The 24,158-nt window shown below is 43.3% G+C and overlaps 1 protein-coding gene across 1 annotated transcript; it reads left to right on the top strand.

The window, feature by feature from the left end:
• Nucleotides 1-24,158, top strand: rell1 (RELT like 1). Its single transcript, XM_056443228.1, has 7 exons — nucleotides 1-119; nucleotides 5,810-6,010; nucleotides 10,652-10,723; nucleotides 13,903-13,957; nucleotides 19,902-20,180; nucleotides 21,282-21,414; nucleotides 22,862-24,158. The coding sequence occupies exons 1-7, from the start codon at nucleotides 95-97 to the stop codon at nucleotides 22,895-22,897; spliced, it is 801 nt and encodes a 266-aa protein (XP_056299203.1). The 5' UTR covers nucleotides 1-94; the 3' UTR covers nucleotides 22,898-24,158.

The raw sequence follows: 24,158 nt of genomic DNA, 5'->3' as shown, positions 1-24,158 counted from the left end.
GAATAGTTTGACCACGGTTGGCGGTGATCACGGCGTTCAACGGCCGCCGGTTCAAAACATCCCCATCAGCCCGCCGGTGAGCTCCTGCCCGTCAATGGCGAACTCAACCGCCGATCCGCGTAAGTTCCAACAGCTTTTCCCCCCTTCTGCGTAGGTACGTTGTAACGTCAAGCGGCGTGCACTGTCGTAAATCTACTCTCAACCTCAGAAAAGTTTGCTCTCTTAACATACTTCAAAAAATACTTAACATTATGAAGTCATTGGGGATGAAAACAAGACTTGAACCGCTAATACAGCACACGTTTTAGATAGATACTGTAGATGTACTGCGTGATAGCTGTCGAAGAAAACAAATAAATAATGCATATTGAGCATTTATAATAACATACTTTAAATGAGTAAAAATCCAAAGTGCCATACAACGCCAATGTAAAGTCAGTGTTTAACAGCAGATGCAGTATACAGGTGTTTATGGTAGGCCTATATGATTTTTTGTTGTTGTTGCTGGGATTCTAATACACTTATGGCTTTATATTATAAGCTATTACTCCGTAGCCAAGATTTTAGTCGTATCACGTATCCAAGAGTTGTTTGCTGCAGACTTTATTTCATCTGGCACCAGAGCTGACAGTGTGTTATTTCTCTGCACTAATCATGTTAAAGCTAAACTCGAAAATCCCATGACACCGTTTTAAAAGATAAACATAAACGTAAATGACCTTAATTGCCTCGACAACCACATTAACTTGTTCCTGGTTTCTATCTGAACTGATGATGTTTATAGAGTGCTGCAGGCCAACCTGGACATTAGCAGCACACTAGTTGCCACTGGATTTTGGATTATTGCAGTGGCAAACACACATGTATGATACTTACAGGTTGTGATACCTGCGTGTTTTGTCCAGCCAGATGATTTTCACAAACAAACACAAATGTTTCGGCCTGGGAAGCGAGAATGCAATCGGCAACATGTGAAAAGTTAATTCTCGTCAACACAAGCCCTGCACCACAATCGCATGGGCACGAGTATAACACAACTGGGTGCTTTAATCGTACCATTTAGCCATTTATTAATGACTGCCTTTTTAAAGACGTATACAACTTTTAAGAATTCACCAGAGGTTAATATTTAAAGAGCAATGGGCTATCTGCTTCGTTAACCTTTAATGCTCCAGTCAGGATAAATGTCTTTCCAGTAATTATTGATGTTTACAATACACAGGCTGTTTTGAGTCTGTGTGTATTTTGAAATACTGCTCAGAAGAGTACTGTACGCCTCTCTCTCCAGTCTCCACCCAAAGCATCGAGCCAGTGTTCCCTTTTCAGTTCCATGTTACGCTTTGGTTTTCCTCATAACCGTCAACATTCTGGGTCTTTTTCAATTTTCCTTGAGAGAGGCCACAGGAGTCTTCGGCACCTAAACTCATTTAATCTGACCTATTTATCTGGGACGTTGGCTTGGTTATAGTCATATGTTCATGTGTGTGTGTGTGTGTATAAGCATAATGTATCTCTTGGATCGATTCGTCTGTCTTCACCTCTTTATATAATGGCTGCAGCATACACAGCCTGAACACACTCCCAGTTGAGCCACATATTGTGGTCTAGGTCAGTGGTCCGGGAACCCCCCCCCCACACACACACACGAGTTCCAGAGAGATAAGGGTCACACTATTATATAAAAAGGATACAACAAATTAAATGGAAAAAAGCATTTCTCTTAAAATTCTCAATCCTTTCATGACCTCAGGCCTGTGAATAATCCTTTGAATAAAATAATTCCTGAAGAAACAAATAGTGATAATTGTCCACACATAAGAGTAAGACCTGTGCATGGTTTTGTTTTGCTAACACTAACTGTAAGCACAATGTCTTTTCTTCTTCAAAGCCTACTGGCAGCATTGTGTTTCTATTGCCTCTAAGATTCTATACACTTATACACGAGTTAGTTAAAGCCACCTTGGGGAGACGCATCTTTCAAGTTGCCACAATTTAAACGCTCCTCTGTTCTTGGTAATTAAGTTGCTATTGTTGATCATCAAAAGGATGCAGTAATCACCTCATTCTTCAAATTAAAACGGTCTGCTCGCTTAGCATGGGCATGTCATCTTAAAATGAGCAGCAGTTGGTTTAAATCCAGGGGTCTTAGACTGGCAGCGATTTAGTACAGCTGTACTGAATTTTTTATTTCTTTATATGATAGGTTTTCTAACAAAGCTTCAAATATCTGTCATATTTTATGACGTTATCACTCGAAACCTAAAAAGAAGCAATATGTGTTATTGTGTGGTTGGTTGTATGAATTACTTCATGTTGCTGTTAGATTGCTGCCCTGTTAATTCAGATGCGTGCCTCCCGCTCTGTGTGGCAAACGCAATGTTGACCGCAATTAAATTGTTGTTTTTGAACAGTTTAACGCCCAAATTTTGATTAAAGCAGAACATATCGTGAATTGATTCTCGGAGCACGAATGTGCACGGAGACTCGCGGGTCGTCGTCCCCAAAGATGCATGTCGATACGTCGTAAAACAGGAAGGAGAGGTTATCCCCGAGCCAAACGGCGGTCAATGAGGAGACGTGGAACCGTTTCCATTTCCGTTCTCGCTCCTTCCCAAGATGAGTGAACGGAGGAGAATAATGCAGTTGCATCTGGCCCAGTTCAGGATCAGATTACTGACCGGGTGAAGAACGTCTCTCAGCCAATACAGCGTTCCTGATTTCTCATCCGACTGTGATTATTTCATGCAACATTTGCCGAGAAGTGACTCACGAAATCTGAAATGACCTGAATTGTAAAGTATAGGAACAGGAAATCTCATTTAGGTTGGGACACAAGGTGCTTATCTGAGCAGGGAGGAACACTGACATCCTCTTTTCTGAGATGCCCTTTGACCCCGTTGTGTGGCCATCATCATTATGCGTGGTTTTGTAGGTGATTGGTGATTTCCATGTGCACATAATAATAATAATAATAATGCATTTCATTTTTATCGCACTCTGCCTTCTAAGAATCTCAGAGTGCCACACATATAGTGAAAACAAATAAAACCGATTAAAACATAGTTAAAGCAACCCAAAAAATAAGAATGTAATAGCTGACAATAAATTCACTCAAGGTAAAAAATGCCTTCCTGAATAAAAAGGTTTTTAGGCCAGTCTTAAAAGAGTTCACATTTGGAATGTGAGCGAGAGCGAAGGAACATATAGTTCAAGATTAAAACATCACGGTACACACTCGCTGTTCAAATAGCCTTTTATAGCACAAATAGTTCCTCATTAGTGCATCTGATGTTTGAGAGAAGAGAAGAGGTGCAGAGAGGGAAAGAAAAGGGCAAGAATCCGATCGCAAATCATTCTACTTTTGTGTGTTTAGGTTGTTGCAGGGATTGATTTTATCATCGTGTTGCAGCAGAGACGTCGATAACCTTTTAGGCAGATGGAAGTTCTCGCGGAGTAAATCCTCGTAAAACTGCAGGGTTGGGATGTTTGAACTGAGGAGTTGACCGAGTCAGAAAGGGGAATTCCTCTGGTCAGCGTGGATATCGGTGTTTTTGGCAGGGAATCATTATCTTTTTGAGGTGGACTTCTCTTGTGATTTGAGTGTTGAATCTGATGTTTTCCCAGCAAGGGGCAGATCGACCCACATCTCAAAATCCAGAGAAGCGTTAGATCTCGCTACCCCGTTTGTATCGCTTCCACATCACGTTGTCTTAAAACATTTTCCTATCCTCAGTCACATATGTGAAAATAAACAGTAAAAAAAAAAAAAAAATCAAGTTACAAGGTCTTGCGCTATCTATCTCTTTCTCACACATATCAAATTTACTTTAAAAATCAAAGTTTACCAAGATTCTGGGTCGTAGCTCTGTCACACGAGAGACACGTTTAATGCTTTTGTTCCTTCTTATTATTTCATAATAGTTGTGCGGAACGAAATAATTCTGAATAAAAAAAGTAAAGGCCTCCGTTTCGTGTCCATCGCCCTCCCAGCGTCCGCTCCTTAGGGCTCCGATAACGCTGCCGGACGCGGCGCTCGCTAATCGCTCCGATAACACGATCTATAATCGATGCTGTTGTTGATTGTGTTCTTCCTGAGCAGGGTCACGTTTTCCTAGACGCGTGTGTAAACATCAGCCTAAACGTGGCAAAAGATATGCGTCTCCAAATGGAAACGTAGTGTTGAATCTTTGTATGATTTGCACTGTTTGGGTTTTATAAAGACGCGGCCGTCACCACGGGTTGTTTTTATTTTTCACATTTTTATCAGCTCAATGATTAATTGGAAAAACATCAATAGCTGCAGCTGAATACATAAAGCAAACATCCTTTGTTCAAGCCTTTTAGATCTGCATTTAACTTTCGGTTCTGGTTTTGACCTGTACCCGAATCATTGAGGTTCCTATTTATATCCGGACAGCCCGAAATGTTTTGTATGATTATCAGAATTCACATGTGTGAATCCACACCTGTGATGTGCATGTGTTCCAGATATCTCTATTTTTGGCTGCCCCTCTGAGGACTGTAATCATGGCACCATCTGTGGTTGCTAAGAGATTTGTATGACTCGAGTCTAAATCCTCCTCGAGGACTCTATTCAAGCCGTTTGACAGTCAGCCTCTTGGCTTTCTTTTCTTTGCATTTCAATTTTTCTTTCTTTTGATACAATGCTCAAAATGGCCTGCGATTACTTTCGAGTTATTTCGAGAGGCATGTGAGCGTGCCAGAAGAGCCTACTAGAAGCACATGGAAACACACCAGTCGGTCACAGGGTGGTCAGTGAGCAGACAATGGTCTTTATCAGTGCGTGTGGGACAATGGGGAAATAGTTAGTTATGTAGATTCATACAAACCTATTTGCATAATGCTCTGGTCCGTTTTAAAAACATGTGATTTGATGCTGATATTTGAGATTCTGTTCAAAATGTGACTTCCCATATCTGTCTTTGTGTCTGACTGTTTGTGTGTGTGTGTGTGTAAGAGAGACACGACACACACACAGATGGGAACAGGAAACCAGACAAAAGCCCTCTTGTCTGTTGAGCATTCCACATCACGTGGTACGCCAACAGCAGGAGCCTCTAGCTGACCACCGGTCACCGTCTATCCTTCGACTTTAACCCTTTCAAGACATTACGTCCACAGTGTCACACGTAATGTATTGTTACTTCCGACTCTCCGGAGATCTTGTTGCCGTTATAACTACTTAATAATAATAATACAGAAGAAACTGGCCAGTTGATTACATAACCGGCGGGATTAGTCAACGAGGAAATAGCGGTTGGTCTCAGCCCACTCGCCGTGTCTTAAGTTGACTGCAAAGTTTCGTGAGCCTGATGGGTCTGAAGTCCGTCGTGATGGGAGTGGGAGAGGGAAGCTTGATCTTTAGTGGTTTTCATTGTCCTTGTGCTCTTTTTGCTGCAATCAGTTACGACGATAACACAAAAATATGGCCAACCCTGCTAAATATCGACTCAGCGCTTTTTATAGTTGTTGGTTTTGCCTTTTTTACCCTTGGCCTCTTGAATGAAATGAGTCTTTGTAGATGTGAAAGAGGGTGTGTGTGGGGTGGGGGGTGGGGGGCAGCTTGCACCAGACCGGCGTGATCCTGGACGGGAACAGGAAGTCTCCGTCACGTCGCAGCTGACGGCCTTTAAATCCCCTCAGCTGCTCGGCCCCACATGTACCCTCTGTGGATACCAGGGGTCAATCAAGGGCGTTGTTATGTAATGACTGTCCTGTTGCGACAATATTTAGACTGATTTAGTTTCTCTCTTGTTCTTGCTCCCCTTCGTCCCTCGTCATCCTCCAGCGGGTCAGACTACACTCGCTGGAGAAGAAGCGTCGAGCCACCTAGACTACACGGCGTTCATCCTGGTGCCCGTGTTCTTCCTCCTGGGCCTGTTGGGGGTGGTGATCTGCCACGTGTTGAAGAGGAAGGGCTATCGGTGCACCACCGAGGCCCACGGTGAGGAATGTGAGGAGGAAGAGAAGGATCCGGAGCTGGGTGGAGGTAAGGGAATGTGAATGAAAGAGGGAGGGTTCAGTTGAGTTTATTTTGTGAGTTGAACAACTCTTCATAAAATGTGGCGTTGCAAGACCGATGAATGTGACACAGTGTGTCATTGCCTGGGACACCTTATGATTATTGGCTTTATGTGTTTATTACATCTGCGTGGTCATTGTTCGAGGACATTCATCGATCGTCGGTACACACCCAAGAATATTGCTCAAACGGCTTCGCATTAAACTGAGTAGACAGAAGAGATTAGTGAGGCGGTAAGAGAAGGAAGAAAAAATAGTTTGACGGAAAAAATAAAGCTATAAATTACCAGTGTGCCGCTAATTGCGGTTGCTTTGACTCATTTTGTTACTCCAGCAATAAATAATAATTTTTTTAAATATATATATATATATATATACACTACCGTTCAAAAGTTTGGGGTCATCCAGACAATTTCGTGTCTTCCATGAAAACTCACTTTTATTTATCAAATGAATTGAAAATTGAATAGAAAATATAGTCAAGACATTGACAAGGTTAGAAATAATGATTAATATTTGAAGTATTAATTTTGTTCTTCAAACTTCAAGCTCAAAGGAAGGCCAGTTGTATAGCTTATATCACCAGCATAACTGTTTTCAGCTGTGCTAACATAATTGCACAAGGGTTTTCTAATCAGACATTAGTCTTCTAAGGCGATTAGCAAACACAATGTACCATTAGAACACTGGAGTGATAGTTGATGGAAATGGGCCTCTATACACCTCTGGAGATATTTCATTAGAAACCAGACGTTTCCACCTAGAAGTCATTTACCACATTAACAATGTATATGTGTATTTTTGATTAATGTTATCTTTATTGAAAAAACAGTGCTTTTCTTTGAAAAATAAAGACATTTCTAAGTGACCCCAAACTTTTGAACAGTAGTGTATATATGTGTGTGTGTGTGTGTATATATATATATATATAATTAAAAAGCAGCCACGAATAACAAAGGCTTTTGCAGAATTTTATTTTTATTTGATACAGCTTCCGAGGATTCTAACGTTTTTCACCTCGTCTCCCTCTCTGCTTCACAAATGTGAAAACTGAAAAGTCCAGTTTTAACATGAACTGCCAAATTCTCTGTAATGTTGTGCAACATTTGCTCTGCAGTCAGTCAACGGTAAAGGACACGCAAGTGATTTTCTAATTAGTCATCGGTCTGCATGAGGGTTTCAGTTTTCCTGTCATGCGACGGTGGAATTCAAGGTCAGCTGTCATGCAGTCAAGTCCATGCCACGCTCGCCCTCCAAGACTTGTACGACATTCCTGAGTCTAATGACTTTGGTGTTTGCCAGATACTGACGGTGCAGGCGGACCGCGAAGAGAATAGACTCGTACGCTGGTCATGGCTCTTCAGATCGCGCCTGTGAAATCACAAAACATAGGGCTCACAAATCCAGTGACGTGTGTTTCGATGGCCTCTTGACGCGTCTAACGGCGCAGACTATGGCGACGATGCCGAGAAGTAATCTGAGGGGGCGGGTGCTACGCTTCGTCTAAGAATGATAAACACGGATGCCTTTCAAGCCTTATTCCAGCCAGGAGCCTCGATTGCGTCTGTCTTTTCTTCTCCTTCTTCTTTTTAAAGGAGTGGAGCTCAATAGAAACCAGGAAGAGGTTTTGGCTTTCACGCCACTCGTGCTGTGACTCAACTCGGGGTGTGTTAAGGGACGTGCAACAAAGAAGTTCCCGACACAGACATTCTAATTTCCCCTTGAGAACGCTGAATTTCTACAAACGTTGTGTACGTATCAATGACCCTCATGACCTTATGCATACTGAAGAGACACAGTTTAGATGCGTCACAACACCCCCCCCCCCCCCCCCCCTCCCAGTTTGCATCTGTCACGTCATGTTTGAGCCACAGAGAGAGAGAGAGAGAGAGAGAGACGTGAGGTCAGTGCTCGTCCTTCCCCTCTCGCAGTGCAGATGTGAAACCTCTGGCATTACTGGATTTGCTCTGGGGAATATCGCAGGCATGAGAAATGTTCTGGTAAGAGTGAAAGCTTTACACCTCCCTGCCAAGATCAGCGAGAGTCCGTGCCGACTGCTCTTCTCACTGAGCTATAAACATGCAACGGTCCTCTCGCACAGGCCTCCTCCTCCTCCTCCTCCTCCTCCTCCTCCTCCTCCTCCTCCTGGCACATCGCGTTTCCCACGTTGGCCCCGAACCCCTCCGCTGCATCGCTGTTGACGATGAGCAAACTTGTTCAGTGAAGTCGGTTTGGGAAGAGGACGCTTCTCTTGTGCAGTGAGTGTGAGCTTCCTGCCGGCAGCACGATGTTTATTGTGCGTCAGGGTTTCCCCCCCGTTGCTGTCTGTTTCTGCGAAGGGCCCAACCCTCTTCTCTCTTGTACGTCGGAACAAAAGAGTTGGGGAAAAACACTGCTTGTGTGTTCTCTCACTCGTTCAGTTGATCCGATCATCCGTTTCCTCTTGTTGCACAATGAACAGGTTCTCTCTGTGTCTCTCTCTCTCACTGTCTCTCTCGCTCTATCTCTGTCTCTCTCTCTCTCTGTTTGTCTCTCTCTTTCTCTCTCGCTTTTTCTCAGTCTCTCTCGCTCTCTCACTGTCTCTCTCGCTCTATTTCTGCCTCTCTCTGTTTGTCTCTCTCTCTCTCACTGTCTCTCTCTCTCTCTCACTGTCTCTCTCTCTCTCACTGTCTCTCTCTCGCTCTATCTCTGCCTCTCTCTGTTTGTCTCTCTCTCTCACTGTCTCTCTCTCTCTCACTGTCTCTCTCTCGCTCTATCTCTGCCTCTCTCTCTCTCTCACTGTCTCTCTCTCTCGCTCTATCTCTGTCTCTCGCTCTCTCTGCCTCTCTCTCTGTTTGTCTCTCTCTTTCTCTCTCGCTTTTTCTCAGTCTCTCTCTCTCGCTCTCTCACTGTCTCTCTCTCTCGCTCTATCTCTGCCTCTCTCTGTTTGTCTCTCTCTCTCTCACTGTCTCTCTCTCTCGCTCTATCTCTGCCTCTCTCTCTCTCTCACTGTCTCTCTCTCTCTCTCACTGTCTTTCTCTCGCTCTATCTCTGCCTCTCTCTCTCTCTCTCTCTCTCTCTCACTGTCTCTCTCTCTCGCTCTATCTCTGTCTCTCGCTCTCTCTCTCTGTTTGTCTCTCTTTCTCTCTCGCTTTTTCTCAGTCTCTCTCTCTCGCTCTCTCTGGGTATCTCTCTATGTCTCTCTCTCTCTCTGTCTCTATATCTCACTCTCTCTCTCTGTCTCTATATCTCACTCTCTCTCTGTTTATGTCTCTCTCTCTCTCTCTCTCTCTTCCCCTCTCTCTCTCTGGCTGTCTGTTTAGCATGGGAACTCAGGAAGCAGTCAACAGGAAGCTCTAGGAAGTGCCTCATGTGTGAGTGTGTGTTTGTGTGTGTGTTTTGAGTGGAAGGGTTTGTGATGAGGCCGTCAGAAGGAAATCAGTTCATGATTGCAATCATAGGGACATGTGCATAAGATGATCACATGAGGGCAGAGCAATACAACACAACAAAGGATCACAATACCACCGGTTGACATAATACATTAATTACAATATGTTCATTGCTTGTTGTTAATCCCCGCCCAATATCACAATATTGACATATCAATATATTGCCAAGCTTGTCTCTCAGGTAATAGGCAAACAAAGGGCTCTGTTAGTCTACGCGTGGCTTTCCATTTGAAATACATAATTGCATCCTGCTCCACTTAAACTGTGAGACCTATGAGAACCATTAAGATGTAGTATTAATAAATGCTCTTGAATTATGATTTTTGGGTGTCATGTTCAGCATTTCAGATGTAAAAAGGGGCCATCAGGCCAGGCCCGGGGAGTTTGCCTCTGAAAATGTTTAATAATAATAATACATAACATTTCTATAGCGCTTTTCATAGTAATCAAAGACGCTTTTACACACATGCTTCTTGGCCAGCGTCAGGAATAAACAAATGCAAAGGGCAAAACTGCCCGAAGACATATGATTTTGTTCCTGATATCACGAGGAGAGGGAACACAAATGCCCCCATAATTTTGATAATTAAATAGCTTTTTGTTTTTGTTCTGTTTCGTCTGTCCTATCTGTATTGCCTGTACTAGGTAGATACACAAAACATATTATTAACAAATAAGTCATAATTGTTAATCGTTGTTTAAAAAATGTAATAACAATAAATAACCACAAAGAAATATGAATACAATTGGATATGATTGTCTGATTAATGTTTTCTGTTTTTTTGTTCTAAACATTTTAAAAAACACTTTGAATCTGTAGACGACTGCCTAATAGTCTTATTATTGCCATTTTTTTATGACAATTGCTCATATAGTGTAAGCCTAAATAAATATATTTATTATTTTTGGACAAAGGTTAAATGTTATTTCACAAGTTTCAAAAAGTGCCCCCAATTTATATTTAAATGTCCCTAGATTTCAGTGAGAGGGGCCAAATATTGCCCCCTAAAAAATATGTAATTTCCCTACCCTGTTCTCGGTTTATTTTACTGTCCTGCACTCTGAGAATACACAGTCTAAATGTGTGTGTCCTGCTTTTAACATGTCGCCCTAGGTCCCTAGGATATATAACTTCCGATATAACTTTCTAATGGTGTGTTTTTCTGCTTTTCTTCCAGAAATGAATGACACCCTCAGTGAAAACAACGACACCGTTGGGCAGATCATCAAATACATCATGAAAAATGAAGGTACGAGTCCAACGTACTAAATAAACACTGAACCCGAGGTTCCCTTTCCGGTTCGTCTGTTTTCCACCTAGTGTGCGTTTTCTGACGTGGGACTCTAGCTCTGAATGAGGATATCGCGGCTGCAGAGGAGTTCCAGGTGAAATGTGTGATGACACCGTGTTCTTCCGGGAACGTCTTCGCAGTTAAAAGATTGCTTCATTCCTGTAAATTGACATCATTTCCCTGAGCTGGAGCAGGAAGTTGAAGGCGTCATAAATCACAGCGCTCTCCTTCAACCGAGTGATTGCGGTCCCTTTTGTTCGGCCGAGTTTGTAAGTGGCAACGGGACAGATAAGGATCGATGTATTGTGTTCCGCTTGAATAGTGCGATCACACGGGCCTTTCCGGATGGATTCGATGACAGTATCTCCCTTCGCAGCTCACAAACCGCCTGCCAGTGAAGTCCTATGGAAATCCGGGCAACGGGTGCTTTGCAATTTTAGTGGAAAAAAACAAACCGATGGGACTACTCGGGAAATGTCCTCATGACACAAAAGGCCAGTTGAGCAATTAATTGACTGTCTCTCCATGTTAGAGATAAAGAGTTAAATATAATGCAGGACGGAAGAGTCAAGTAGAAGAGGAGGAAGGAGGAGGAGGAGGGGTCAGGATGGAGGGAGATCTCGGACTGATTGTTGATTTTTATGGTTGATAAGTAAAAAACATTGTTTTCCACGGGTTTCACTTCTTCTAATGGGACATCAATTCTTCCTCTAGGGGGGAGGTAGCTGCAGAAAGTTGAGCTCCTCTTGGTATAATAACCAACAATATGAAATAACACAGTTTTAATAGTATACCATTTGAAATCGGAGAGATTCTAGTTTCACATATGTTTGTAATAACATAAATATGCTAATATATGATTAATCATCATTATTATGATGGATTCTTTCTTAACCCTCCTGTTGCCTTAGGGTCAATTTGACCCGATTCAATATTTAACCCTCCTGTTACCTTTATATTTACTAACATATTTTACCCTTGGGGTCAATTTGACGCCAGCAATTAAAACCTCCAGAAAATTATTAGAATTAATATTGTTTTCCAAGTTTAAGTGTGAGGCACTTTATGTTTGTTTGTTGACTTCCGAAAGAACACCGACATTAAACATTGAATGGGGTCAAATTAACCCTAAGGCGGCAGGAGGGTTAAATATTGAATCAGGTCAAATTGACCCTCAGGCAACACAAGGGTTAAAGGGTTAAAGTAAAGTGTCAAATAACACCCAAACAACAATGTTGATAGCTTGAGTTCACCATTTTATTGATTTATTTGGATAAAGTCATCATGGGGATCAATTCGATAAACAGATTACAGAGGCTGCAGTGATTTTGTTTTCCTAGAAATGTTCTTAAAAGCACACAGATCCATCTTATGTGCGCATTGATCCCGGCAGCCGACTCCAACAAGCGTCCGTCACAACGTCGCTCTGGAGTCGTGACGTGGCTCGGGACTCCTTCTACGTATCGTGCGGCGAAAGGTGTCCGTCGAATGACGCTTGAAAGGCGTCATTACCGGATACCCGAGAAACCTACTTGGAGGTATTTTTCCGGGTGTATAAATAAACATAGGAAGTGAGAAGCCGCTGTGGGGAAGAGGCGTCGTCTTTAAGGCTGAGCGAAGACTGCCATCTAGAGATGACCTCCAAATATGAATCATACTGGCTGTAGCATCAACACACTATACACTGAAACAAAACTCTCTTTAAATGCTCTCCATTAATCTATATTTCTGAATGACTGAAAAAGGAAGATGCATTCAGTATCTCTCCTTAACATGCGGGGTCTTTTGACCTCACTGCATCGTGTTTTAGAGGGTACGGAGGCCCGTTGGAAACATCTCTGAGAGAAAAGCAAGGACAAAAAACACATAGAACTAGAACGGGCACTCGGTAGAGCGCATACCTTCGCATATCACAAGATTGGGCATTGAATTATGAACATTTCGGCATTAGTTGCATGCCAATTGGATAAAAATTGACTGGTAGAATATTTTGACCTTTTCATGACCATGACCTTGACCCTTTACCTGATCGATTCCAAAATCTAATCAAATGGTCCCCGGATAATAACCAATCATCCCACCAAATTTCATGTGATTCGGTTTAATATTTTTTGAGTTATGCGAGTAACACGCATACAAATAAATAAATACACGGCGATCAAAACATAACCTTCCGCATTTTCAATGCGAAGGTAATAAATGTGTCGTGGGAAATAACCAACAATATGTGATACCGTTGCAGAAAACGTGAAGGGTGTGTCCATGTCGGTCTCCTTTGATCGTAGCACATATGTCTTGAGGGCTTTTCACGACTGCAAACAGAAACCCAGTCTTCCATGTCGTGTCTACGATGAGCGGTGACGAGTTCTAAATACTTTTTGAAAAAGTCCAGCGAGGATGTTGTTGTGAGTCCTCGAGGGGCTGCATGATACCGGGGGGGGGGGGGGGGGGGTGTGGGTGTCAGACGTCCATGTAGGTTTGAGATGAAATCACAACACGAGACCCTCGAGATCATCCACGGGAGTCATCGGAGTCTCTGTGGCGCTCGGCACATCCCCCCCCCCCCCTTTTTTTTTCTTCCATGACGTACGCACGCACTGCCATGTCAGTGAACGCACCACGGCCAGGCCGTAGGGAAATCTGTCTCTGGGAGCAAATGATGTAAGTCTGAGCTGTTGTTGTGTTGCCGGGCCAAATTCTAGAGCATTATCGATAGATGCATAGTTACTTTATTAATCCTGCAAGAGGATATGTTTGAGCTACAGCAGCATGAATACATACAGGTAAGCAATAAAATATATACAGAGAAATTGCATTGTAAATTATTCCAATATACAATTATTACACAGACGTTTTTTGGAGTACGTTTGCGTCGATTACGTATTTTTTGTTATCTGGCACGTTCTCCTGAGGTTGTCGTGTGCAGTAATTGTGCTCGGTGAGTTTATGCCATGTGCTATTTAATTGCATTATAATTTGTCGTTGCAATCTTACAATAAGCGCTTTTGCTTTTGAAGTCACTGGAGCGTTCCCAGTTCTTTTATCCCCCCCCCCCCCCCCCCCCACTACCCTCTCTCTCTCTCTCCGTTCCCTTCTTCCATCTGTATAAGTGTGTAATTATCTCTCTCTCTTTTCAGCAAACTCTGACGCCCTGAAAGCCATGGTTCATGACAGCAGCATTGACTCTGATGGGTAAGTGTCCTCTCCTGTAGTTGTTTTACCCCCCAAGCCGCGATGAACGCTCTCCGCCACCAGGGGGCACCACCGGCCTCCTCGAAAAGCCTCCTCGTGTCAAGGCAAGGCAAGGCAAGGCAAGTTTATTTATATAGCACATTTCATACATGAATGCAATTCAAAGTGCTTTACAAAAAATAGATCAAGAATAAGAAAAAAAAAAAAAAAAGGAATACAAAGTGCATCAAAGTAACAATTTAAAAAGGCATAAAAGCATAAAAGAAGATTAATAAAAGAAAAAATAAAGATAAAAATCTAAGTGCAAAGAATCATTCCTTCTGTCGTTGTCTTATTATTTCAGGATTAATACAAGATTCAATTTAAGGCAATGGAGAACATAAACGTTTTTAGCCTGTTTTTGAAAGTAGTAAGAGTTGGTGCAGATCTAAGCTCTTCGAAGTTTGTTCCAACTGTGTGTGGCATAATAACTGAATGCTGCTTCACCATGTTTTGTTTTAACCCTGGGAACAGTTAGCAGACCGGCCCCAGATGACCTAAGAGGCCTAGAGGGTTCATAAGGTGGAAGCAAGTCAGAGATATATTTTGGACCTACACCATTTAGATTTATAAACGAGCAGCAGTATTTTGAAGTCGATTCTCTGATGTACTGGTAGCCAATGCAGAGACCTGAGAATGGGTGTAATGTGTTCAACTTTCTTAGTCTTTGTTAGGACTTGGCAGCGGCATTCTGAATAAGTTGTAGCTGTCGAAGAGTTTTTTTGGAGACCTGAAAAAAGACTATTACAATAGTCTAACCTACTGGAGATGAAGGCGTGAATTAGTTTTTCTAAATCTTGTTTGGACATAAATCCTCTAATTCTTGCTATATTTTTTAGATGGTAATAGGCTGATTTTGTTATTGATTTGATGTGGGTATTAAAATTCAGATCCGAATCAATTATAACACCTAAATTTTTAACTTGATTTTCGACTTTAAAGAAAGGGAGTCCAGATGAGCACAAACTTTCAGCCTTTCTTCTTTAGCACCAAACACAATTATCTCGGTTTTATTTTCATTTAGTTGGAATTTTTGGCACATCAATCATTGATTTGGTCTGTGCACTGACGCAGTAAGTCTATGGTAGCATAGTCACTTGGTGAGAGAGCTATGTATAGTTGAGTCGTCGTCCATAATTATGTAAGCGATTTTGTTATTTTGCATAATTCTGCCAGGGGAGCATGTAGAGGTTGAATAGAAGAGGCCCAAGGATTGAACCTTGTGGAACTCCACACGTCATGTTAGTCCGCTCAGATACATAGTTGCCAATGGAGACAAAATAGTCCCTGTCTTGTAGGTAGGACTTGAACCAGTCTAGGACCGTACCAGAGAGTCCAACCCAGTTTTTTAGTCTGTCTAGAAGTATTGAATGACAGTACATCATCAAATGCAGCTAAGATCAATAACACTAGGATAGAAATTTTTGCAATCAGTGTGTATATGAATATCATTTAGAACCTTAGTGAGAGCAGTTTCAGTGCTGTGATGGGGGAAAAATCGATTTGTATTTGTCTAAGATACCATTTGAGGTTAAAAAGTTGCTAAGTTGCTGATAGACGACCTTTTCTATTATTTTACTTATAAAGGGTAGATTTGATATAGGTCTGTAGCTAAGTACAGTAGTCTCTAGGTTACATTACATAGAGGCTTAATAACTGCTAACTGCTGTTTCCCTTGGAAAAAAAAATGCCAGATTGGCTGTTAACTTTTTTGATAAGTCTGTCTTGTTGCAGGTAAAAACTTTTAAAAAAAAAGTTGGGCAAAGGATCAAGACAACAGGTAGATAGCTTAAGAAGTTGCACAGTTTCCTCCAGAGTTTTGTAGTCAATTGCGTTAAACTGTGTCATGTTTATTAAACTACTTTTGTGTGACTGTGGTGGTGATATCATTTTTTTGTTTAACATAGAAATATTTATGGCTTGTCTGATGTTTAGAATTTTATCCCTAAAAAACGGCTAATGTGACGGAAACGAGAGGAAACGAACACTCGAGGCAATCGGGCCACATTTCTCTTCTGATACTTTTCCACATTGGCGAGGTTGGATTGAGGGCGAGCAGCTGGGGACTCTTCCCAAAATGCCGCTGTGACCCACATCCCTATCTTGTGGGGTTATTAAAGCGCATTGAGCCCAGTTGTTGGCGTGTTCCCCTGGTTGGATTCTTCGGCGAGTGTGACTCCGAGTGTCGGGCGAAGAAGCTTTCGGCGTCTCTGCGCTCGAGGCTTTACGTACACGGCTTACATTCACGCTGAAACAATTGGTTGATTTATCATGCGGCAATCTCAACCGCGTGCCGGTTCCAGCTCATTATGTAACGATTTGAGGCTTTTTCCTGTTTTTGTCTCACTGTAAAAATAGGCCTGTTCAAAAACCGAAAGTGTTAAGGAAAATATTACACTGTGCGTTTTTCTTCTCTAATGTAAGCTGCAAACATAACATTAGCATGTCCTGATAACTACATTAGTAACCAAGGCCAAGGAGCATTTTATACTACATTTGTTTGGGAGGTACAAGTTATGTTAAAGGAAAAAGGCTTTTGGAAACAGGCAAAGCGTGCACTATAAATAGTAACTTACTAGTTTTTTATAACTTTGAGACAGCCCTGCATCATAAGAACAGGAGCTGATGGTACGAGCTTCACTCTGCTTTGCCGCTGAGATAAGGGGAGAGGGGGTGAGGCTGATGGAAAGAGTGGAGGTGGAGGAGGAGAAGGCCGGGACGGAAGTGGAGTGTGGTTGAATCAAGTTAGTGGGGTGTGCTCTCTCTCTCTCTGTCTCTCTCTCTCTGTCTCTCTCACTCTGTCTCTCTCACTGTCTGTCACTGTCTCTCTCTCTCTCTGTCTCTCCCTCTCTCTCTCTCTGTCTGTCACTGTCTCTCTCTCTCACTGTCTCTCTCTCTGTCTCTCTCACTGTCTCTCCCTCTCTCTCTCTCTGTCTGTCACTGTCTCTCTCTCTCCCGCTCTCTCTCACTGTCTCTCTCTCACTGTCTCTCTCACTGTCTCTCTCACTGTCTCTCTGTCTCTCTCTGTCTCTCTCTGTCTCTCTCTGTCTCTCTCTCTCTCTCTCTCTCTCTCTCTCTCTTTCTCTCTCTCTCTTTCTCTCTCTCTCTTCCCTCCCGCTGCTGTCATCTTTCCCGTCCCGCTGCACATTGTTCTCGGAGGAATGGAGAGCGATAACGAGAGTAGAGATGCTCTCCTTTGTTTGAAAGAAACTGGATTAATGGAAGGATCGTTGCCTCTGCCAAGGATGAGGTTTTTAAGTGTATTCTTCTCCGTCACATTGGGAGTCCTGGAACAATCTGCAGGAATCTGCAATCGCAACACATATTCCCCCCCCACCCGGTGTCACTTTTAGGTGTTTTTCCTCTTCTGTCTCACTCCACAAATCTCTTTTCCCACAGTTCCTCTCAGTTTCCCGACACTTTTCGTTGCTAAATATATCTGTAGTACCTCCCTTTTCTCTTGGCGTTACTCCTCGTATCTCTCTCTCTCTCTCTTCCTCAGCCAGGTTGGGCAGCCTGCCAGTGGATCACTTAGAGATGGTGGAATAGAGGGGTATCGACGGGGGTAATTTATGGGACACTTAAGGGGGAGGAGGCAGGGAGACGGACATACAGACATGGAGGGATGGACGGATGGAGGGAAGAGGGATGCTGAAGGGCTACAAGAAGCAGAGTGACTGTAGACCTCGCTCTCCGCCTCTCCAGATTTGGTACTTAACTTCCTCTTCGCCTCAGCGCTGCTCTCTCCCCATCAGTCCCCTTCACAGTCCCTCTGCCCCCTTTCCACCAGACGCTCGCTCTTCACATCAGGCCATCTCTCCTTTCCGTTGCCATGTCCTTTTGTATCCCCCTTCTGTGGATCAAACTCGTGGTTCGTACCTCAGCTCATCAGAATCCTGGACACGAGCACAACACATCTTTTTAGCGTGTTTTCCATGTGCAGAAACATAGTTTCCCCCAGTGGTTCCCAACCTTTCTGGCTTCTTGTGCTACTGCATCTGGACCAGTTATTGACCATTACCACTATTTTCTCTTCCTTGTTCTGTTGGAATACTCTTTTAAAAAATGCCTTGAATGCCCAATATTATTGAGTAACTCACAAGGGGAAAATAACGCAAAGATTAGAAAAACAAATACGCACTATTATTATCTTCGAGAACCACTAGTTTAAACTACATGGCCACCCCTTGTGTCCACACATACTTACAGTATGTTCATATCTGTGGTGTATATATATATATATATATACCCCTAGTGGACCAGCCCTTGTGTATCTCATCGTTGGTATATACACACACGGGCTGTTCCATTGTAGGAACACCCCCAGAGGACCAAGAACCTTTTGCAGAAACTCACGGTCAAGTTCCTGAGTTTCTGCAAAAGGTTCTTGGGACCAGGAACCAAATTGAGTTCATTCTAATTCCAGGTGCTCTCCTGGTCTCTTATTGGAGCTTCTAATCGACCAGCAGCCGTCGGATGATCGCGTCCGATTGGTCAAACAGACACAGGCAGCGACTTCATATCGTGTTAAACACTCACAAATATGGAAGTACTTGCCCCTCTGGTCCACATTCATGTTAAGATATTTTCCGGAGCCCTCTGTATTTGCACCCTTGATGTGGGTGGCCTCATTCAAATGCATCACGGAGCCGGACTTTCTCCCAGAGAGCTGAAGCCGCTCTGAATTTGGCCAACTGCTCTTGTGGCTCAATGAGAGCAAATCTAGTCTTATTAAGTTATTAATAAGTCTTCCTAAAAGAGTGGAGGCTGTTATAGCCGGATATTTACACCCACTTTTTTTATTTGTGTGTGAAATGAAGCTGTTCAGTACCCGTGGCCCCGCCTCCTCGCCGGTTCTCGACTCGGATCAAAGATGTGTCCCGTTGGACTGTGTGTATTACGAGTGTGTCCATAAGCAGAAACGCTGTATGTTCTGCCTCTTGTGTGTAAACGATGCAAAGAGCCGCTCACCAGCGAATGCACGCGCAGTTTTCTCTCTGACATTTGTTTTCTTTGAACCACCGACGCTCCACCTGGCGCCTGCTCCTGCAGGAAGTTGCCTCCCGTCGTTATTATTACCGTCTCACTCGCAATCACGATGCGGAGCGATGGCTCTCGAAAGAGCTCGTCGGCATCTGTTTGAAGATTTTGCGATGCGATATTAACGTGTCATTCGTGCGGTGGCACGCTGCTGCCGCGCCCCGCGGAATCCTGAGGAGATTGAATTCATCTCCATGCAATTAAAATGTTGTTTTGAATGTAGGTCAGTTGTTAGTCTGTGAAAGGTCTCCCTTTCTCAGAGCTGATCTGAAACAGCCCCTCGCTACCTTTTGGTTTTATTCAATCTCCAGATGCTGAAACATTCTGGTGACCTATAAAATATCTCTTGGGTAATTTCCTCTCTTTATTGTATAATTATTGTTTGCTGATTTGGCTTGTGCTCGTCTGGTAACACTTGGCCGTCGTCATCAGCGGCGATCTTTATTACCTTCGCATTGAAAATGCGGAAGGTTGTGTTTTGATCGCCGTGTATTTATTTTTTCAATATTTTTTTAATTTATTTGTATGCGTGTTCCTCGCATAACTCAAAAGGTATTAAACCGAATCGCATGAAATTTGGTGGGATGATTGGTTATTATCTGGGGACCATTTGATTAGATTTTGGGATCGATCGGGTCAAGGTCATGGAAAGGTCAAAATAATTTGTTTACCAATTTCTATCCAATTGGCATGCAACTAATGCCAAAATGTTCATAATTTAATGCCCAATCTTGTGATATGCGAAGGTATGCTCTCTACCGAGTGCCCGTTCTAGTTACTGTAATGTATCATTTAATAATATCAACTGACACTGCTGGAGCAAAATGTCCGGCAAACACTAACGTCTGGTTCTTTTTGTCTTCAGACCGCCACTCACCCCCACCTCCCCACTCACCCCCACCTCCCCACTCACCCCCAGCTCTCTTGGCACCCCTCCGTTGACTCCCGTATCGCCGGGTGCACCCCCGGGAGCCGCCAAGCACACGTGCAACCACCTGCACACCATCGGCGGCTTCGGCGGCCACAAGAACATCTGCAACCGCTGCAGCCAGAAGAAATGGCCGCTCATGAGGAAGCTGTCTGCCCGCAAGGCGGAGCAGCGGCGCAGCCAACTCGGGGAGGTCACGGTGCTGGCTGTGGGCAGGTGTGTGTGTGTGTGTGTGTGTGTGTGTGTCGGAGTCGAGGAGGCAGAAAGAAAAAAAGAATTCTCATTTCGGCTTTCTTTCCTCCAAAATGTTCTTCCGATCATAAGAAGGTGTTTTGATGAGCAGACGGACATTAAAACGGTTTGCAATGAGTTTGCTCACCGACGGTCAAACATTAACTCCCCAAAAATCCCCGATTAATTCCACCCACTAAGATTGCCGTGCACTTTGACACCAGACCAGTGATCTGGAAAATGCGCGTGTGAACGGTTCTCGGTGAAGCCTGGGAAAATAGATGCAGCAGGGTTTCAGACTGTCGGTGGTTAACCCCCTGCTCCATGGCAACGGCCCCCGTTTAATAAACACATGAAACAAGAGCGGTCCTCACAACTGAGACCACGGTGGCTGCAGAGAACTCTCCGTGTGTCTTGTTCTACTGCCCGGTTACTCAAAGTGAATCCATACCTTCATCCAGCCAGAGTGGTCAGTGGGTGTGAGGTTGTTGTTGACCACCTCAGTGACTTCACCACTCCATCAAAATGTCGTCTTTTTGCAAACACCCTTTTAAAAAAAAAATTCAAACGGATGCCGGTTCTCCCATCATGCATTGCTTTCCTCATTAGATGGCAGTCGGAGAGCTCGGACCTTGGAAATATAATATTGACGATGGCTTTGGACCCTCTTGCCATCGCTCTCCAGTGTTAGAAAAGGGGTTTAAGACGTGTGTGTGTGTGTGTGTGTGTGTGTGTGTGTGTGTGTGTGTGTGTGTGTGTGTGTGTGTGTGTGTGTGTGTGTGTGTGTGTGTGTGTGTGTGTGTGTGTGTGTGTGTGTGTGTGTGTGTGTGTGTGTGTGTGTGTGTGTGTGTGTGTGTGTGTTCAATAAAAGGCTGTTTTCTGTGGGTTATTTATATGTTTATAGTGTAAATATCAAAACGTCAGCAAATAGAGGCACCTAAGTTCTAATTGATTTACTTTTTAATAACTTCCTTGAAGGAGTCCAACAGTACACGCTCTACACTTCCCACATAATCGGCAATTAGTTTTAATGAGCCGACTTTCGCCAGACTGCAGAAAAACATTGTGTTTCTGTGTCGCCCTCAGGTTCAGGGTGACGAAGTGTGAGAAGCCGGCCAGGGATAGGCGGACGCTGCTAATAACGGACTCCAATGGGAGCGCTCCTGCGTCTCCAACGGCGACGGAGCCCAGGAGCCGGACGCCGTCGGAGTCCCAGCAGGTCTGTATGCTGGAACACCTCCTCACTGGGTCCTGCTTTGTCTTTGCGTCGATATTTAAGATTTATATATATATTTTTTTTTAATAACTTTTTTTTTCTTCGTTTTTGGACAGTATCTTAATTTACAAAGTATAAATCAGCACTTTTAAGATTTATATTAACAGTCTAAATGTCAGGAAATATAAAAAATAAAAATAAACGTATCGGATGCTGTGTGACTTCTCTCGACCAACACTTCAATCCTCAAAATACAATAAAATATTCAGTTTACGATCATCTAAAAGAAAGAAAAGCAGAATGTCTGTAGCCCGAACTTGATATTTAAAAAAAAATTGCTTAAATTATGAATTATTTCCAAAAAAAACACTTGCAAAATAATCATTTGGTTATATTGAGTAATTGACAGATGTCACAAACAATGTCCTGCTGGTGACCGCGATGCAGTAGATGTAGCTGTGTATTGTGTTACGTAAAGATAATGTGATTATAGCTAAATACGTGTTGAAATATTTTGCGAGTGAAATATCCGACCAAAGCAGTAACTAGCCTCCAGCCGGCTGCGCTCCGTTTGCATCACAGGAACGCTGGTGATGAAAACGGCAACGCGCCAGGTGCTGGGACACGTCTCCTCCTGGGGTTCATCGACCGCTCACAAGCTTTCCAACTAAAAACGTCCTCCTGGTTTCTTTTTTTCGGGTTTGTTTGTGACCAAAAAGATTCAAGACTCATTGATGAGACGCCCGTCGCTAATTCTACCTCAATATTAGTCCCCAGAGAATATAATCGATCACCTGCTGGATCTTTACATTTTGGTTTCTGACCGTTACTAATGCACCCATTGGATTTGAACTATATCAACCTTTCATTATTCAGATCTTTGTATTTCATACTGCTTCAAAATTTAAAGCATTTTAACGACTTTATTCTGAAAATAAAACTGAGAACGATATCCGCTGGTGGCTGAAGTTACAAAAGACGCCATAAATTAAGACATTTTATTTTTTCATAACAAAGCCCAATAAAGGAAAACCTCTCCAAGCGCACGTGGCTGTCAGTTATTTTTGGTTTGTAAGAAAATGAGGCAGAGGTGCGTCACGCATTCTGCCTCATTAGACTGATGATGATGATGCTGACGTGGTTGGTGTTTTCTACAGTTTCTTAAATCCAGGTAATATGAGAGGTTGGAGTCAATAATAGAAGATGCTGCTCTCCCATTGTTCAGCTTTAAGCTTCATCATTCTCATTAACACCAGTGTTTGTTTAATTCCATACTGCTCACTCCCATATTTACTTTTTAGCTTTTCTCATATTGGCTGTTTGAGAAAGGGGGAAAAAAGAAAAGCCTTCAGCCCAAGGAAGTCAAACAACGTGATGGGAGAACACGCCCGACGTGAAGATCATCGAGGATGAGCTTCCGTATTAAATCCAGACTATTTCCTTCCCCCAGGAACAGACGGACGACTTGGACAAAGAGAAGCGATAGCGATCTCGAGGATCCCGAGGCGAGAAGAGAACATCTGGACCAAACCCCAAAAACGGGAGCAATAAAAAAAACATCAGCGCCGGAGGAGCGGAGTAGTCCGGGGGAGCCGCCCCTCCACATTCCTGCTCCGCGGGGGGGGCGGGGCCTCAACGTGCCGATGAAGATGAGGACGACAGGCGGCGGGAGTGACGTACAGTCACGCCGGCCGGTTATTTTACAAGCAGTAACGGGGAATGCGTGGCACGCTCCATTTCCTCTTAAAATAGATATACGATAGTGCCTTGCTCGTGGCGTTTAGGCACGGCGGCTGCTTCGCGTCCGGGAAGCCCGGCGCGGGGCTTTCCCCGACGGACCTGTTACTCAATATGCCGATGGTGTGTGTACATATGTTTTTGTATGTGGAGGTAAACTAGAATTTGTTGCACGTCCATCAGTAAAGGGGATTGATGGAGCTGCAGCCCCAGAGACGCTATCCAGGAAGTCTGAGATTACATCGGAGGGAGAAACTAACTCATAACGGCGGGCGCAGAACCAGGAAATGGACGGTAGGGTCGGCAGATGTGACGAGACTAAAACGACAGCGTCTTGGCGTTTCTCTTCCGACCTGACCAAGCAGGAAGAGGAGAGGGCAGTGAACGACGCGTCGGGTCTCATATCAAACCGTGGCTTCTCGTTCAGCGCGTTGTCTTAAAGGGACGCGCCTCCGACCTGCATCCCGAGAGGTCGGTGCGCGCCACCCGTAAAGGTCACGGAGCACATTTTCTATTCTTTTAAAAAACAATTTTTTAGCAGTTCATAAAGTTGTTTTCCGCTAACGTGTCGGCAAACATTTTCCTTTACTAATAAACATCCAGCAGACATTGCGCAACATTAGCTTTCATGTCCTGGTGAAGTGCAACATTCACTTTTATTTTAGCTTTGTTTTGGTCTTTGCTTTACATTTATTTATGAAAAGATGAAAGATGGGAAATGTAGGATCCAAAGAAAAAGTTAATGCCATTTATATCTCACGCCTTTCAATTTTAATCTTTTTTTAAATTTTTTTTAGAATCTGTCTCATGTTCTTTATGGACGTGAGATACTAAATAGGTCAAGTTGCTCTTTAAAGACCCTCATAAGCTAATCATCTAAATATATCGTTTACCCAAATCTCGACCAAAACATATCCTTTTAGCCATGTTATCTTCCAACTTGTTATGTTAAATGTCTTTTCATGGTGCCTCATTTCTTTTTTTAAATAAATAAATACCTGTTATTCATA

This window comes from Pseudoliparis swirei, chromosome 21, assembly GCF_029220125.1.
Source record: "Pseudoliparis swirei isolate HS2019 ecotype Mariana Trench chromosome 21, NWPU_hadal_v1, whole genome shotgun sequence".
Classification (NCBI taxonomy): domain Eukaryota; kingdom Metazoa; phylum Chordata; class Actinopteri; order Perciformes; family Liparidae; genus Pseudoliparis; species Pseudoliparis swirei.
Note: the sequence above shows the minus strand (reverse complement) of the source record. Positions and strands in the feature narration are given on the sequence as shown.

Excerpts from the sequence above, each read along its gene's own strand:
- rell1 (XM_056443228.1), top strand. The coding sequence starts at position 95 with ATGGCGAACTCAACCGCCGATCCGC. Across the intron at positions 6,011-10,651 it reads GGATCCGGAGCTGGGTGGAG|AAATGAATGACACCCTCAGT; the intron begins GTAAGGGAATGT and ends CTTTTCTTCCAG. Across the intron at positions 20,181-21,281 it reads ACGGTGCTGGCTGTGGGCAG|GTTCAGGGTGACGAAGTGTG; the intron begins GTGTGTGTGTGT and ends TGTCGCCCTCAG.